This window comes from Balaenoptera acutorostrata, chromosome X, assembly GCF_949987535.1.
Source record: "Balaenoptera acutorostrata chromosome X, mBalAcu1.1, whole genome shotgun sequence".
NCBI lineage: Eukaryota > Metazoa > Chordata > Mammalia > Artiodactyla > Balaenopteridae > Balaenoptera > Balaenoptera acutorostrata.
In genome coordinates this window covers 105,309,128-105,328,476 of record NC_080085.1, presented here as the reverse complement: position 1 = coordinate 105,328,476, position 19,349 = coordinate 105,309,128, and the positions used below count along the sequence as shown (strand labels likewise).

The 19,349-nt window shown below is 38.6% G+C and overlaps 1 protein-coding gene across 2 annotated transcripts; it reads right to left on the bottom strand.

Annotated features, from left to right (window-relative positions):
- Window positions 1-2,017: 2,017 nt before the first annotated feature.
- Window positions 2,018-10,004, bottom strand: MCTS1 (MCTS1 re-initiation and release factor). 2 transcript variants are annotated; one of them, XM_007178611.3, is made up of 6 exons: window positions 9,682-10,004; window positions 8,335-8,487; window positions 7,697-7,794; window positions 4,786-4,919; window positions 2,991-3,058; window positions 2,018-2,227 (listed from the first exon to the last, which is right to left on the bottom strand). In XM_007178611.3, exons 1-6 carry the CDS (start codon window positions 9,690-9,692, stop codon window positions 2,146-2,148), a joined length of 546 nt encoding a protein of 181 aa, XP_007178673.2. In that variant the 5' UTR covers window positions 9,693-10,004; the 3' UTR covers window positions 2,018-2,145. The 2 variants fall into 2 exon arrangements, with proteins under 2 accessions (XP_007178673.2, XP_007178672.2); XM_007178610.3 differs by lacking the exon at window positions 9,682-10,004 and adding an exon at window positions 9,058-9,593.
- Between the last annotated feature and the right edge of the window lie 9,345 nt (window positions 10,005-19,349).

Below are 19,349 nucleotides of genomic sequence, written 5' to 3'. Positions count from 1 at the left end.
TCAATCTGAGTCAGACCCTGGATCTATACCCTTCACCCATGTTATATCTTGGGAGGCCCAGCTGCAACAGCCAGCCAAATGGTGCCTCTCTTTTTACTATCCACCCTCACCTTTCTCACCAACTTCTAACTGTAACACAGGTCACCACAATCTTGTAAATGTCTGTATCCATCTGAAAAATAAAATCACATGTCATATATTTGTAAACAACCAAATGAAGATGGCTGAAACACAGTACTGGGTTGGCCAAAAAGTTCATTCGGGTTTTTCTGTAACAACAAACTTTTTTCCAAACAAACGTTTTGGCCAACCCAATATAACAGCAATGTTATTAGGAAGAAAGACCTGTTATCACTGTATAAATTCATAACTGCTGTTTAATTCTCAAAACAGCTTACTGTTCTTACTGAAGTAGGTCCATGGTCTTCATATGCCACTTATGATAGGAGATACACATTCTTTGGGGAATACAGTGGGGACTCAAATCTGGAAGTTCTGGGCATCTGTGTAGTATGATTCAAGAGAGGGCATTAAATAAATTGAACCGGAATCTGATCAAGCCGATCTGTTTACAGGCTATAGAGGGAGTATAAAAACAAGTTAAATTACTTTACAGTGATACAATCAACAAAATCGAGAATGTGGGAAGAAACGCTATATGACAAAACAACTAGATTTCTTACATAATTAATTTAAAGGGAAAACGGAGGGGGAACTTAGAGATTAAAACAGACAAATAACAACCAAATGCAATATATGGACCTTGTCGGATACCAATTTCAAGCAAACCAATGGTTAAAAAAATAAAAAGAGAAACAATTGGGTCCATCTGTCACATAATTGAACACACTTCAGGTATTTGACCTTATTAAGAAATAGCTGGGACTTCCCTGGTGGTCCAGTGGTTAAGAATCTGCCTTCCAATGCAGAACATGGGTTCGATCCCTGGTCGGGAACTAAGATCCCACATGCCGTGGAGCAACTAAGCCCGCATGCCGCAACTACTGAGCACGCAAGCCGCAACTAGAGAGAAGCCCACGTGCCACAACGAAGATCCCGTGTGCCACAACTAAGACCCAACGCAGCCAAAAATAAAAAATAAATATTTTTTTTTTAAAAAAGAAATAGCTAAATTTTTTAGGTGTGATAATATTATGGGTTTTTTTTAAAAAAATACATCTTTTAAAGACACATATTAAAGAAACTGTGGATGAAATGATATATCTGAGATTTGATTCAAAATAATCAGAGAGTGGGATGGGATGAGTGAGATAGAGATGAAATAATATTGGCCACGAATTGAAGCTGGGTGATGGATACAGAAAAGGTCCATTATACTATGCTACCCATACTTTTCTATACGCTCAGAATTTTCCATAATGAAAAGTTTAAAAACAGCAACAGCAAACAAACAAAAAACACACACAAAAGAGAAGGGGCACTTCTAGGTGCCCTGGGGTAATGGGATAAAAATCCCAGTCTAGGGCTTCCCTGGTGGCGCAGTGGTTGACAATCTGCCTGCCAATGCAGGGGACACGGGTTCGAGCCCTGGTCTGGGAAGATCCCACATGCCACGGAGCAACTAGGCCCGTAAGCCACAACTACTGAGCCTGCGCGTCTGGAGCCTGTGCTCTGCAACAAGAGGCTGCGACAGTGAGAGGCCCGTGCACCGCGATGAAGAGTGACCCCCACTTGCCACAACTGGAGAAAGCCCTGGCACAGAAACGAAGACCCAACACAGCCAAAAATAAATAATAAATAAATAATAAATAAATTTAAAAAAAAATCCCGGTCTAGCTTCCAGCCCCATTAAGTAGTCAGATTCTCTGGGGGGGGGTCAACCATATACTAGCAAGTTCATTTACCAAGTCTTGCCCTTCATCTTACATCATCAGCCTGAGAAAGGACATTAAGTTGTCTGAGTTTGGTTACTTACCAGATACCTTTTAATGTCCAAGTTTGTAACCCAAATTTAACTTGAGTTTAAGAAAAATTAAAATAATTTTTGGAGCTAACAGAATTTTAGCATCTGTTGAATTTATTCAGCATAACCACAGAGGTATTGTCTTCATGTTGTCACACATAGACACAAACACAGATACAACACAATATCCATTTTTAGCCCAAGTGCATTCCTTCTGAGGCTCATTTATATGTCTTCATATGCCACAGCCCATCATTTAAATAATGGATATTTTCAATGCCAATTCCTTTGTTGACTTTCTCACTGCAGAAGGAATAAAGTACATAAACATATTGTTAAGTATTTTTATAGGCTTACTCATGGTAAATATAATTCAGGGTGCATTGCTATTTTGCAATTATTGAGCCACATGTAGGGAATTTATTTATATTACACTAACATTATCATCTACATTAAACTACATTACTCTGCTGCAGTTCATGTCTTAAAGCGATTCTAGCAATCAAACTAGTGGGTCCACAGAAACAGAGTAATGATGTCACCAAACCAGGAGAACATCAAAGTGTTATAATTAACCCTGAAACAAAATTAATAGGAATATTTTGGTCATGAGTTCCAACATTTTTAAGTATATTGACTATATTTTGGTAATATATCTTTAATATTTCCTTAATATTTTATACCACCATGTTAAAATATAAGATAAATACTGTGTGGTACTAAGTTATGTCACTGTTTTTAAAAACTAGCAGCAAAATATCTTTCCCCACACCTAATCTACATCATACTAAATAAAAAAAGTTCCTAAAATACCACACACATACATATAATACAGCTGTGTTGGCACACAGGTTCTTTTCAGAATGCTAAAGGAAGAATGCAATCCCAGAGACAAAATAGGTTTCAATGGCTTCCTAAGTGTTAGGAAAAATCAGAAATGAGGCTTCTGTGCTTAAATATTTATAAGATGTGGTATGAATGAGAGCAAATTTTGCCTGTAATTCTGATTCTTCCTGCATAGGTTACCTATATCTTAAAAGCTAAGGAGGTCTAACAGGAGACTTACATATCTTCTGCAGACATCTTCATGACTCCAACACACAGAGCATGCTGTTTTCCTTCTGCCATGATTGCCTGAAAACACACAGCTAAGAAAACTATTTATCTATCAAAATGCCTTGGAGAGGGGGTGTCACATTACTACTTAAGCCACTGTGAATCCAACTTGCATCTTCGCCTAGTCCATTAACTCCTTGAGGGCAGTGACCTAGCAAAATTTATGGGCAGATTGCAAATACTCAATACATGCTAAATGAATGAATCTAATAATCATTCTCTGTTTTTAAGTCAAATGTTAATAATACCATAACCCAATGCCAACAAAAGAAGGAGAAGACAAAGAAGTCATGCAAAAAAGGAGACAAAATTTCTTGCATATAAATATTAAAAATGGAAATAAATATCAATTGTTCTACTGCTTTAATCACTAAATGGTGGTTTTATATAAAGAACACATTAAAACAATAATTATATCCCCAATCAATCTTTAAGAGCCCAACGTAAGTTGCAATCTATCCAGAACAACCAGAATGTTCTTGGTTATCATTTGAAGCGTCTAGAATGTTAAACACTGCAGTACATATTTTAAAAAGTAAAGGTTCAAGGGTACACAGCCCCTCTCTGTACTAGTTTTGCAACTTTCCAAAAGTCTATAATTATTTCAAAATAAAAATTATTTTAAAAGTAAAGGCTAAGTACTAGGAAAATTTTCCATTTAGGGGAAACCCCAGAACTATAAACTTTAAAAACAGAAAAATCATAAACATAAAAGGGTAACCTGTCCTCACAGAATACTTTTCTCCATTGATTTTCAAGTCATTCATTCATTCAATGTTCCACAAATATGTGATCCCCTATTATGTGACCAGTATCTATATCAACACAAGCTGTTCCTAAGATATAAATATATTGATACAACTTATACTACCCCTTAGATATAACTGCCACAAGAGAGAACACCCTCCTTTTGAGCACAGGACACACTCTTAAACCCACTCCAATGGCCTTTCCGCTCCAGTGATTTCCCCATTCCCACCAAGTATGGTTCCTTTTCTCAACCTGAGGCAAATGGCCACTTTATCTATGACAAAGGAGAAGATGTCCTCCTGTCCAGACTAGGTGACAAAAAACTAATCTGGAATATAGCTGAAACAGCACTGTAGAAATGGAAATAATGCAGAATTATTCAGCTACATCATGAATTGAATAGATTCTTAAGGACTATCTGGGACTTTATCGTTTCTCTTTGAGAAAACATGTTCTGAGGCCCAAACAACCAACTTAAAAATGAACTTTAGAATAAAAGTTCATTGGAACTTTAAAATAAAACCACTGGGATTGCCAATGGTTCCCACTACTCACTTCTAACACTCCACCTGGTGCTTAAGTTCTTTTCCCTTTTGAGTGCTTTTACTCCAGGGTATCTGGGGTAATTCAAACATAAAAGTAGCAAGATGATGTCCAAATAAGTGATCCAATCATATCATATACAACCTCTCTATTAATAATTACGAGTTTTATACTGTGTCCTGAGTCTGATAACAGTGGTCCCTAACTGACCTGAAATGCAGCTGGGACTCTTTTGTTACTTGTTCTCATTTAACCTCTAAGATGGGACATAATTTAGTCTCAAGAAATAATGTTGCTTCCCACATCTTCAAATGTAGCCAGAAAGGCATGAGATAACAGTAAGAGTAACCTCCAAAAAAGTACATCTAATGTTCTCTGGGATGACAGATCTTTCAGTAATAACAAGAATACAATGAACACATTTTTCAACAGTTAGAGCCTGGGAAGGATACAACAATCGTATCTACTGCAGCAGGGTAAAGTTTAGCTCCAGGAGAAGTTAAGCCTGGACACATGATATTTGCTCCACTGAGTACAAATTTGATGGCTCCTTTATCAACCTGCTGGTGTGGCAGGATAAAAGGATCTAGAAGAAAAGAAATACATTACATAAATTAGTAAGACTAATGACTCAACAGAAAAAGGCAAAGGACATGAACAAATATTTCCCCAAATTACAGTACTCTGTGACACATGCAAAATAAAACTGAAACACCCTCCTTCACTTATCAAATTGGTATATATTTTTAAGAAAAGTATTTCCCAGTGCTAGCAAGAGTGTACGAAAACTGGCATTCCCATATACTGCTAGAAGACTTATAAATGGGTACAAGCTTTCTTTAGGACTACTTGGCAACGTGTATCAACAGCCTCGAAAAGGTTCAAACTCTGACTCAGTAATTCTACTTCTAGGACTTTATCCTAAGAAAAAAATGAGAGATGTACAATATATTTAGGTAGAAAGATATTCATTATAGCACTAATATTTATATTAGAAATAAACTGGAATCAACCTAAATGTCCAGCAATAAAGTAAGAGATAAATGACTTAAAGTATGTCTATAATACCTACATAATAGGACCATGTTTTTGGAGAATACCCTGGGAAATATTCAAAATATATGATAAGTGAAAAAAGCAGAATAAAAACTGCCAGAAAGACCAGTGGTTGCTAGGGGTTGGAAAAGAGGGGGAGGTGGGAAGGATGAATAGGTAGAGCACAGGGAATTTTTGGGGTAGTGAAACTATTCTGTAAGATACTGTAACAGTGGATACATGACATATGCAATTGACAAAAACCACAGAATGTACAACACAAAGAATGAACCCTAATGTAAACTATGGACTTTCGTTAATATCAATATTGGTTCATCGATTGTAACAAATGAAGCACGCCAATGCAGGATATTAATAAGAAAAGAAGGGTGGGAAGGAAGTATATGGGAACTCTCTGTACTTTGTTCATTTTTTCTGTAAATCTAAAACTGCTCTAAAAAAGAAAGTCTATTAATTAAAAAGCAAAAACTATGTAACAGAGAGCCCAATTTAAAAAGGAAAAAAATATGCATTTACACATAACACACAGACACACACAAAATACAGGAAATAATGGGATGGAAGTACACTGATACACTAACCATGGTTACCTCTAGGTCATGGGAATACAAGTGATTTTACTTCCGTATTTTACAAATCTCTAGAATGAACACATACTCCTTTTGTAATCTTAAAAAATGTATTTGTGTGTGTGTATGTGTGTCTATTAATAATTCATAACCTAACAACTAAAGGATCCCTGAAGGATTTAAAACAATATCTATGGGAAAAACTTTTTAGGCCTCTCAGGGGTCTCTAGGAATAAAAACAGTAATTGGTAAAATGTATTCACTTTAATGTCTTACCACTAGCCCTCCCACTAGTCAGAGAACATGTCTTTTTCCTACCAAGACTAGAAATTAATTTAAACACAGCTCCAAATTAAACATCTTACTGAAAAAAAGGAAGCTGAATGAATGAATGTGTTTACTACTCAGAAGCCATAATTTGTTTTCTAGATCTCCATCCTCATTAATATCTGCCCTTTAATAATAATGATAATGATGATCCTGATCATGGGGATGATGACAAGTAGTAGTAGTGGATGGACATTTACTGAACAATTACTACATCATAATAATGGCTATTATATATTGAGCACTTACTATGTTCCAGGCATTGTGTTAGGTGCAGTACACGTGTGTTACTATCTTATTTAATCCTCACAACCCTGGGAGATGTAACATACAATTGTGTCCACTTTTTAAGATAAGGAAACAAAGCTTAAGTGACTTGACAAAAGTGACATGCACTGGGAATTGAGCCCAGACCTGCCTAACTCCAAGTTCACACTTTTAACCACCATATCATCCTGCTTCTTGCACAAGAATAACTTTAAGATGTTCTAAAAGGTTGGTTCCCAGCAAAATATTATTAAACAGGAACATCTTTTTCTTCCAGCTTATTGTGAAAATGCTTACTTAACATATAGAAAAACTGGAAGAATAGTTCAATGAGCACCTGGACACCATCCACTTAGTTTCAACAATCGTTCATTAGCACTTTGCTATATTTGCTTTATCTCTTTCTATTTATACACACACATTTTTTTCCTCTACCATTTGACATTTCAGACACAGTGCTTCACCATAAATAAGCACACATGCCAGACACATACTGGCTTGAAAAGCAGAAATTTTACTTTGCAGTTCAAAAACTCTTGTACACTGGGATAGCATCTTCCTTTGGGTTTTCTTTTGTAATGTAATCAATCTAACAACATGCAAATGTGGGTACATAATAAACATTACTTTGTTTCTTAACACCTGACCTTGGCACTCAACTAACAATAACTGGGACTCCATGCTTTCCCTTATACAGAATTACCTCTATGAGGCAAACCTGGATACAAATGTAAAAGAAAATGCTCACAGCACTTATTACAGTTTGTAAATATATATTTGTGTAATTATCTAATTGTCGCCTATTCTCCCAACTAGACTGTTAGCTTCCTAGGGACAGGGACCATGTCTATCTTTGCTTCCTATCACATTCTCAGTACCTAACTCAGTGCCTGACATAGAGTAAGTTTAAAAAATACTTTTTGAATTAAGTAATGAATGAATGAATGCTCTTTCTTGGGCTTTCTGGAATGCATAATGAGAGAATTTGCATTTTTCAGATTTACCACAAGATGGGGAGGGGGGAAATCTTTTTAGTTTTATATTCCATATAACCTAGTACTAATAAGTTAACTACCAGAAGTCACTTTCAACTCCTTTTGTGTCTTTCCATATGCCCAAATACATATTTTCTAACAAGACTTACATTTGTGAAGTAATCTTAGGGTTGGATAAAAAGGCCCTTCTCTTTGTCTAAAAAATAGTAACTCTCCATTTACTGTAAGGATCTCTATATGTTCATGGCTGTAAGACAAATGTCACAAAGTACCAAGTTAGATATTTTCTTTCAAAAATGAATATGCCAAACATCCTTTAAATAATGTATAATATGAAGCATGCATATACAGAGATACAGTAAGCTTTTTAAAAAAAATTTCAATAAAGATCCAGGCCAAAAAAAACACAAAACATTTTTTTTTAATTCATACCAGTCCAGTAGAGAAAAAAGAAAGATATGACCTGCTACAATTTTATTTCACATTTTATTATTTTAATTTCCTTTTTAGATAATTAATAAAACAAATCTCTAAAGCACAAACTGAAATAAATCCAACTCTGAATAAAAACATTTAATTAACTCTTTAATAAAACAATCAGTACACAAAGCCACATTTTTCACAAACATAGAAAAACACTTGAAAATACAAATATTGATGTTTTAGAGTTACTCATTTAGAGTAGATAAATAGTTAATGTGAAGATAATTACATTTATTATGAGTGCAATCTAATCATACAATATTCAGCTTCTCTGAGCTTTACATAGAAAAAAATAAAGACTTACCATCGCACTATTTTGACAGGATCTTTCTTAGGCATGATTTGATTAAGCCATGGTTCAATACCTGGAAATTGTTCTAACAATTGGTTCTTAATACCCTTTATAACTGAGGTTTTCAACTGGATGCAGTTGGACACATTTTCTTTTTCATCAAATCTGCCAAGTGATTTTTGCAAGGAAAAAAAAAAGGCATTTCCAAGAAGACATATCAGAATAGCCAAAGGTATTGTTTTAATTAGTCATCTATTTCCAAGCAAATATTTAGACGTCTAAAATAATTATGAAATAAATTGTTTTTTAAAATACCATTTCCCTTTTATTGTGTCCAGGACAAAACCAAAGTCTTAATACAATATTAAAATAAACTGTCATAAAGTCACAATTAGCTGGGCGGGGGGGGGCGAGGGGGGAAGGATATGAGGCATATTCCACATTATAATCTGTAATTAGCTACACAAATGCCTCTCCTGGAAAATCTTACTCAACTCTACCCAGGAAGAAACAGATTCCCACCTATAACAAAACCTGTGTAAAAAAACAAAAGCAAAACAAAACAAAATGAATATACCCTCAAGCGTTGAGATACAAAAGACCAACCCAAATATAACATTGAAAATCGGCCCCTCCTAGGCTATGTAATCTGCTGAGATTTTTTTTAAGTGATGATGACGACGGTATTTAACATCCCTATTTATTTTTGCTCCAAATTTCATGCACAAAACCCACCTTCCTTTGCCCATGATCCCCCTTTGCTTTTTGCGTCTACCAAATCTGGAAGGCAAACCCACTAGGTAGGTTCCAAAGAATTTTTGTCTTCCTCACACTGAATAGCCTATGGGGCAATCACGCTATTTTCAAAACAAGGTTCATCTGGCAGCTAGGCAATAGGTATCACAGTCCGCTAGCTTCCTGTCACCCAGACTCCTTCACTCCCATGACCCAGGAAGTCAAGCCTTCCCTTATTAAGTTCATAACTAGTAACCACAAGGCAGTGAGTGAAGGGCTCTCCTCTCTGCTAAACAGGATATGTCCCTAAATCACAGTGCAAGGATGTGATTGGTAGAACCCTAGGAACGGAGATAGGACTAGGAAAGGGGGCAAAACAGAGAGAGAGGTAAGGAGAAAGAAAATGAGGTTGGGAGGACCCAAACCCAACTGAGGATTAGGGACGAAAAGCTTAAAGAAGTGTTGCAAGTTGCGAGTTGAGAGAATAGTACTATAGAAGACCTTAGGGAGTAAGGATGGCAGGGGCGGGGGAGAGAGAAAGAGAATCTTTGCTCTCGCCCTCTTCCCCACCCCCACCCCCACCACCTTTGTGAGCAGCCGACGGAGGCCACAGCATGTCCTTACTTCTTGAACATGATCCAAGGTGAAAGGGGCGACGACAGGGAAGGGCCTGGAATGGGGGAAAAAATTGAGTTAGCAAGGGTCCGGCAGATCCCCTTACACGAGGAAGGCCGGCACTGACAGTCGGAGCTGTTGTCGTTATCCGGAAAGGGAGACAGCCAGCCGCACTTTACGGTTCTCAGAGAAATTTGACTACTTCCGCTCCTCAAAACACGTCGGCTCTTTTGCCGGCCCTTTTTGGTTTACCGATCCCTATCCAGAGCGGGTAGCTGAAAGGGCGGGACTTGAGAAGGAAGAAGAGATAGAGCAATCATTCTAAGAGCAGGAAGAGAAGATGGAGGGGGCGGGGCAATCAATCAAGGCAGTATTTAAGGCCGTTGCGTCACTACGGGTTCCTCAAAGGGTCAAAATTCTTCCGTGTTTCATTGCTACCTACAGTTATTTTTTAGTGGGAATGGTTTTTGTTCCCTGAGACAACCGAATGGATTGGTGCTTACCGACCAGCTTGAAGCCAAGCAAGCCTCTTGACATGATGTTTATGTCCTCGTGGGCTTGCCAGATTTAGCAAATAAAAATATAGGACGCCCTGTGCAGGACATTTGGATTTCAGAAAAACAATGAATACTTTTTTTAGTATAACTATACCTCATCCAATATTTGGGACATACTTATACTAAAAAAAAAAAAAAAGTACGTGCTATCTGAATTGAATTGGGCGTCCTGTATTTTAATCTGGCAACCATATTCACTGGCCACAGTGAGGTGCCCCCAAAGAATTATTCACTAGGTTGCTGTCCCCTGCCTCACCCCCATGGCTATAAGTTGAGCTATAAATATAAAGAGGTACCTTCCTTGAATGATAGAATGGCCTGTAGCCGATCGATACTAGACTAATCCGATTGAAGAGTTAACAGCTAAAGAAACACGTTTTACTTACGTGATTTAAAAAAAGAGCAAATCAAGGGTTTTGATCAGCAAAGAAAGCATAGAAAAATGCAAAACCTAAACAGGCACTACCCAGGCGGTGGGATGGGTGTGCACTGATCTGTAAAACAAATACACCAGTCTCTCCAGGGAGCAAATACTCTATATTGGGGAGATGGGCACTTGGCAATGACAGCAAATGGTATTATGTGTTTGAATTGTACTGCTAACTCACCTTGCCTTGATTCTATGGTAGCAACAATCTTCTGGTTATAATTTAGCTTCCCATGAAGATCTGCCCGGAAAGGGCTATTTTCAAATCATATCCGCATGAACAATTGTCTTTGTAAATTAATAAATTGGCATTCTGGTTTTTACATCAATATCTTGAGAACGTCCTTAGCGTGAATCCGCATTCCCAGCATCAATCAACTCTGTGACATTTAAATATTGTTTATGAACATACAAAACTGAAGCCCAGACCCCAAGCTGTGGTTAGTGCTACACTGTTAGGCTTCTTACAAAACAGGAGAACTTTCCTCTACTGGCAACTCACATCGCCCTGGAAGCCTGCCATGTAACAGTAAATATATTATAACAACTATAGACAGTTATAATTAAGCGGTTGGAGGTAGGAGAAAATAAATATTTTGTATTCAATCTAAACATAACACCTTAGTAATAGCAACGTATTCCACTAGTAAATAAAATTTAACTTGATGAACTCCAAAATTAATAATACCTAGATGGACTTCCTAGTTTCTTGAACGTCCTAATTTCTTGAACCTACTAATTTTAGACTTATTAAAAAGTATTATGCTGAGTATTTGCAGTGCTAGAAATAACAGCTAACTTTTAATTCTATAAAAATTATACATAAGGACTTCCCTGTTGGTCCAGTGGTTAAGACTCCTCGCTTCCACTGCAGGGGGTGCCAGCACGATCCCCGGTGGGGGAACTAAGACCCCGCATGCCACATGGGGCGGCCAAAAATAATAATAATAAGGTTTTAAAAAATAAAAATAAAATTTATACATACTCTAAATTATGACAAATCCCACATGCATGGAATAGATATATAGCTACATGTGCATACATATTTTAATCCACTTTTATACACTCTGATAATCACAGAAACTGAATCTGAATTATGACAAATGCCAAGTTAGGTCATTAGTATTAACTAGGGAGATATTTAGTTCTGTATGTGTACATGAATACCTTTATTCATAACCCATCTACACAGATACATAAGCAGGGCCCACTTTTCACTGTAATGTGTTTCTGGTTTTGTGTTGTAAACAGGATCATTTTTCCAAGGTTATAATTGGGGGTTTACTCCTGACAGAACTCATCTTCAAATAAATCACTGCTACAACAAACAATATGTCATAAAAGAAGAAATACCTCAAAATAAACCTCTTCCAAAATTGAAATAATGAACTTCATTTATTCATGCAATAGTTATAAAGGACCTTTATGTTTTAGATATATATGCTGTCTATACTAGAATTCATGCATAGATGTTCTGTGCCATTTATTTTACAAGAGACATCAATGTACATGCAGCACAGGACACAGAAAACCCAAGTCTAGCATACAGTTTACTAAAATAAGTAACCTAGCTATAATAAGCATTAAACATTTAATGATTGTATTTGCTGTCTTAGAATTTTGAAACAATTTTATAGGATCATCTTGACATAAGAGTCTAAAATGCTGCCCAAGGAAGTTTACAGTAAGGCCTCCTTTTCTTCTTCATAAGCTTCCTTGAGCAATAAGCATGGCACCAAAACCCTTCAGAGTGTCCAGTAAAAAATGGTTTCTTTAGGAGGTGGGCCATAGCTTTGAACACTGGAGGAGGTGCTTTCACTGCAAGAAAGAATTGGGCCACTGCCAGACCCCTACTGGGTCTCTCATCTCTCAGAATCTACAGCCTGTGAAGTCTTCCATTAAGGTCACTTTTCCCACAAACCACCCCGCAGCCTTATACTTCAGAGCCACCTGCAGCCTGACTTTATATCCCCCACAAGGTCAAGACATACCTAAGAATCACACCACTACCCCCACCACCAATCACTGTGCAGAGCACAGGTGAGAAAATGCATTGGCCACGGCCTGGATCCTTCCATACAGAGCAATATAAGGAACACCAACCAAACAGCATCATCCACCTCTAGTCCCAAATACAGCTAAATTTGGAGAAAGCTGAGAGACCCCTATTTATCAAAAGACTGTCAGAAGTAACCATCTTAACAAATTTATGATAAGCCGAACTCACTGTGCCTCACTCACATCCCTATTTTCTTTTGTCATCGCCCAATATGTAAGCACCCAGTTCAATCTATTATTATGTGACCTTGGGCAAGTCACTTAAACTCGTGTGCCTGTCTTCTCATCTGAAAAATAAAGGCTCTACTTTATGAGGTTGTTATGAGGATTAAATGAGAGAATACAGGCGAAGCACTGTTAAATTATTAGTTTTGTTATTATTAAATTACTATTGTTGTCGTTGTTATTCCTCTCTTCTAATCTCATTCCCATATTCCTCTGTGCTTCTTCTCCTGCCACCTGACCTCTCATTTCTACCTTAATTTCCAGGTGCTTCTGCTACGCCTCCCTGGAACACAATTCCATGATTAACAAACTCTCCTACCCATCCTCCAACTTATCCCTGAATGTCCACTGATATTCTTGGCTTTCCCATGAGATTGGAGCTTCCCTTACAGCCCTTTCAAGTGAAAGTGATTTACACCAAGATGCTGCATGTACTAGGGAGTCAGGAGGTGATGTGATGCCCTCTTCCAGCCACACTACAACTTCTAGACAATTCCTCCTTCACCCTCAGGTAAAAAAAAACAAATCCCTGATTCTTCTTCCTCTAAGTTTCATACTATCTGGTTACACCTCGACTTCCTCTTTGCTGTACTCTACTCATTCATTGAAGATCCTGGTTCACAGCCTTTCCTCTCCACCCTAGAGTCGTTAAACACTTCAAGAGAAAAATCACAGTTAAATAAACAGGTACCACCCTGAATTCGTAGTCACCAGCCTCAAGTGGACCTTCAATATTCCTGGGGAAATCCTTTCATGTTTTCAGGTCACTCTCTCATTCTCCCCAGTGATTCTTTCAAAGCTTGCCCATTTTCCTCAAAACTCCAACACCTCAACAGCCCCTTCAATCTACCAAATAACTCACCTCTTAAAGATAAGATAGAAGTCTCCATGTGGGAAACCAACTTCCTACTACCTACTACTGCCAAACTAGGAATATATTCAGAGCCATCCTTCTACTGTTAAAATGAGAGAGAGCCCTCTTCCAAGCTAGGTCTAATTCCTCCATCTGTCTTCCAGATCCCTTTCATGTACAGGTCCTCAGTAACCTTACTCAAGCTGTCATTGCCTCTGTCCTATACCTTCAACCTCTCCCTCTCTACTGGCTCCTTCCTCTCAGCTCTTTCAACAGAAATACGTGAATACACCCGCATCGTATAACATTCAAACAACACGGAAGTATAATGACCATAATCATAGCTAGCATCTACTGACTACTTATGCTATGTCAGGCACTGTTGTGAGTGTTTTCATGTATTAACTTATTTAATTCTCCGAGTGACTTTATGAAGTAGATACTATTATTATTTCCATTTTATAGATGAGAAAACTGAGGAAAAAAGAGGTAAAGTAGCTTGCCCAAGATTACCAAGCTATGAAGTATCAGAATCTGGAATATATATATATATACATATATATATATATATATAAAGTCACTTTGCTATACACCAGAAAGTAACACAACATTCTAAATCAACTATACTTCAATTAAAAATTTTTTAAAAAAACACACACAGGGCTTCCCTGGTGGCACAGTGGTTAAGAATCCGCCTGCCAATGCAGGGGACACGGGTTCAAGCCCTGGTCCGGGAAGATCCCACATGCCACGGAGCAACTAAGCCTGTGCGCCACAACTACTGAGCCCACGTGCCACAACTAGAAGCCACCGCAGTGAGAAGCCCGCACACCGTGCAGCAACGAAGACCCAATGCAACCAAAAATAATTAAATTTAAAAAAAAACAAAAAAACAAAAAACACACAACCATGCTAACCAGCTTCATTTTAAATTCATGATCACTAATCTCAAGTGGGCCCTTAATGCTGCCTGGCAATTATAGTATATATTCTTAGACTAGTGCTGTCCAATAGAACTCTCTGCAATGATGGAAATATTCTATAATCTGTGCTCACCAAAACGGTAGCCATTAGCACATGTGGCTACTTATGTTTACATTTAAATAATTAAATTAGATAGACTTTGAAAAACCAGTTCCTTAGCCATATTAACCACATTTCAAGTACTCAGTAGTCACATGTGGCTAGTGGCTAAGTATTGGACAGCTCAGCATAAGCCATTCAGTCTCCCCTAGATGACTATTTCTCTCCTTCAACCCCCAACACCTTTCACAGACTCCCACCACCCCATCTACCCACTTCTACCAGCATCTCAAACACATGTCTAAAACTGTACTTCTAGACTCTCTCCATTCTGTCCCCTCATACACTCATCTGTCCCCAAACCTATTTTACCCACAGTCGTCAGTTATTGACAACTCCATCCTTTCATGTGCTCAGACCTGAAATCTTAGGCATTTCCTTCACTCCTCTCTTCCTCTCACACTCCACCCCCAAGTCATTGGTAAGACCTATTGATTCTTCAAAATATATCAAAAATTCAACCACTTCTCATGACCTTCACAGCTACCTTCCTGGTTCAAGCCATCATTATCTACTGCCTGGATTGTTTCAATAGCCCCCAAACTGGCCTTTTACCTCTGCCTCACACCACAATCTATTTTCAACACAAGCCAGATTTCCCTATTAAAAGTGAAATTCAAAGTAAAGTCTTTTCTCTGCTCAAACCTCTCCAACAGCTCTCCATCTCAACTAGAGTAAAACCGATATCTGTACAATAGCTTACAAGGTCTTTAATTGTCTAGGTTCCTGTTACCTCTTCAATTTCATTTTCTACTACTCTTTCTTCCCTTTTCTTACTCTTCTCCAGTCACACTGACCGCCTTGCTATTTTCCAACACACTGCATCTTAGGATCTTTGCACTGGTTGGTCCTTCTACCTGGAAAGCTCTACCCCAGATCTCCACATGACCAATTCCCTCACCTCCTTCAGACCTTTGCTCAAATGTTACCTTCTCAATAAGGTATTGCCATAGATTCTCCTTTTAAAAATGCCATCTAGGGACTTCCCTGGTGGTCCAGTGGGTAAGACTCCACGCTCCCAATGCAGGGGGCCCGGGTTTGATCCCTGGTCTGGGAACTAGATCCCCGCATGCATGTAAAGATCCTGCATGCCACAACGAAAAGCCAACGTGCCACAGCTAAGTCCCGGCGCAGCCAAAATAAATAAATAAATAAGTATTTTAAAATGCCATCTACCACTCCCCCCCCCCACCATCCCTTTACTCAGTTCGGTTAATAATGACCTCCGCCTTGCCAAAACCAAAAATCATACTCAGTTCTCATTTTACTCAAACTCTCAGTAGTATTTGAGTTGACCATGATCTCCTTCTTGAAACACTTTGGTACCTTGACTTCTTTTTTTTTTTTTTTTTTTTTTTTTTTTTTTAATGAGGATCTTGAATCAGATGCGTATGTTTGATTGATTGATTGATTGATTGATTTTGGCTGTGTTGGGTCTTCGTTTCTGTGCGAGGGCTTTCTCCAGTTGTGGCAAGCGGGGGCCACTCTTCATCGCGTTGCGCGGGCCTCTCTCGTTGCGGAGCACAGGCTCCAGACGCGCAGGCTCAGCAGTTGTGGCTCACGGGCCCAGCCGCTCTGCGGCATGTGGGATCTTCCCAGGCCAGGGCTCGAACCCGTGTCCCCTGCATTAGCAGGCAGATTCTCAACCACTGCGCCACCAGGGAAGCCCCCTTGACTTCTTTAACACCACCCTCTCCTGATTCTCCTTAGCCAGTTTCATAGCTTTCCATACCATCTATATACCATGGACTTCCAATTTGAAATCTCCAGTCTGGATATCTCCTCTACACTTCAAACTATCCATAGTTGACATCTCCACTTGAATAATAGACACTGGAAATGAAACATGTCCAAAATAGAATTCTTGATTTCAGCCCCTTCCCCAACATGCAATCTTCCTCATCTCAATAAATGGGAGTCCAATCCACCTATTTTCTTGGATCAAAAATCCCTGAAGCCCTCTCTTTCTCTTACATCCTTCATTTAGTCCATCATCAAATACTATCACCTTTACTTTCAAAATATATCCAAAATCTGATCGCTTCTCACATACCTCCAACACTATGACTCTAGTCAAATTCACTATCATCTGTCACCTTGACTACCAAACTCGTCTCTTACTTATTCTGCTTCTTACTTTCACTCTTACGTCTGCTGCCTTACAGTCTATTTTTTACACAGCAGGTAGGATGAACCTTTTAAAACGTAAGTCAGATCATGTAACTCCCTTGCGCAAAACCCCCAGTGGCTTCCCATCTCAGTTATAATAAGATCCAAGGTCCTCATCCTGCCCTGAAGGCTCTACACAATCTGGCCCCCATCCACCCCTCCACCTCATCTACTACTACTCTCCCTTTCTCTGCTCCAGCCACATTGGCTTTCCTGCTATTCCACAAGCATGCCAAGCATGGTCCCTTGCTTCTCAGAGTCTTATTTTTTTCCATTGGTTCTTGGATGAATAGAATTAAATTGATCATAAACTTTGATTCATGGCACATTCTCTTTATTAATACAAGTATGGTTCATTTTTAGTTAGTTTTTTAAATAATGTAATAAGTATCCATGAACCTAATAACTAAATCTAACCATATAGCCCTAATCTCATTCCTCTGTCTCCCCCAACCCCCTGGCAAAGAATCATTATCCTGAATCGTGTGTTCATCATTTTGTGGTGCTCCATTTAATACAATTTTATGTCGTACATATATATGCACACACACATATATAGATATATATATACACATACATATATAGATATGTGTGCCTACATACATATATGGATATATATATATCTTTCTTAAAAGTATAATTTTTATTATAATGTATTTTAACTTTATACAGCTATATGCTGTATGTACTCTTTGGGAACCTAATTTTTCCCCCTCCATATTTACTTTTCTAAGATTCACCCATGTATATTTGCATGTTGCTGTTGTTCATTCATCTTGATTGTTGTATAATATTTCATTGTGTGAATAACACTTCAAGGCCTTGGCGCTTTTGCCCTCTGCCTAGAATGTGCTTCTCTTAGATATCCACATGACTCCCTCCTTCACTTCACTCATGCCATTATTCAAATGCCACATCATCCTAACACTATCTAAAATAGTGCCCCATTTTACACTCTCTCTTTTACTCTCCTTTACTTTTCCCCATAGCACTTATCACTACTGCGCTGAATATTCTCACTTTGCCTCTCCGGATCCACTCTCCCCCTTTCCACCCTGCTCTGTGCCCCGCAGCAGATCTTTATGATCTGAAATAATAGCTTCCTTGCCTTCTGGTTTCCCCTTTGGTTTTGCCTGTGAGAGATACCCTCAAGAGACAGGAGGGTGGGAGAGACTGGAGTTGTAGCATTTATTCCCCAGCTCCCTCCCTGCTGTGATTTTCCAGCAGCTGTGACACTCCTGTCCGGTGACTCTCTCCTATTGCCATACTTCTCTCCAGCTTGACTCAGGGCCAAGCTATGGTAATGTCTTCTCATCCCCCTCCCACCTGTGGCTGCTGAATCATTTCTTGTCCTTTCACTTAACATTGTTTACAACTTTGTAAATACTCCTTCATTAAATGCTTATCAATCCTTCTGTTTGAATGCACCTCTCTTTTCTGCCAGTACCCTGAGTGACAGGACTGCCTGACGTTAAAATTATTTATTTTTTTTGTTGTTGATTGTCTGTTTCCCCCAGTGGATAGTAAGCTTCAAGAAGGTAGGGGCTTCCCTGGTGGTGCAGTGGTTAAGAATCCGCCTGCCAATGGAGGGGACACGGGTTCGATCCCTGGTCCGGGAAGATCCCACATGCCACGGAGCAACTAAGCCTGTTGGACACAACTACTGAGCCTGCGCTCTAGAGCCTGTGAGCCACAACTATTGAGCCTGCATGCCACAACTACTGAAGCCTGCACGCCTAGAGCCCACGCTCCGCAACATGAGAAGCCACCGCAGTGAGAAGCCTGCGCACCACAATGAAGAGTAGCCCCCACTCGCCGCACCTAGAGAAAGCCCACGCACAGGAATGAAGACCCAACGCAGCCAAATATAAATAATAAATAAATAAATAATTTTATTTAAAAAAAAACAAATAAAAGAAGAAGGTAGGGACTTTGTCTGACTCCCTGCTATATCCCCAAGGCCTAGAATAGGCTGAACTCATAATAAGCATGCAATAAATATTTAAGTGAATTATCAATACATATAATACTGCATTTTAAATGCTTACACACAAAAAATTGCTTGCACATACCTCTTTCAAAACAAATGCCATTATTTCTTTAAGCTACATACCTAACAGAATTGCAGAGTTGAGGGTTAAGTGGATATTTAATTTAGTAGATAGCACCAAATTTTCCTCCATTCTCCAATAGAAGGAATCAGGGCTCCATGGAGAAATGGCTGACTCTAGGACTGGGGCATGGAAAATATAAGATGAGTCGGGAGCACCATAAAATTTTTTTTAATTATAAAAATCTGAACAAA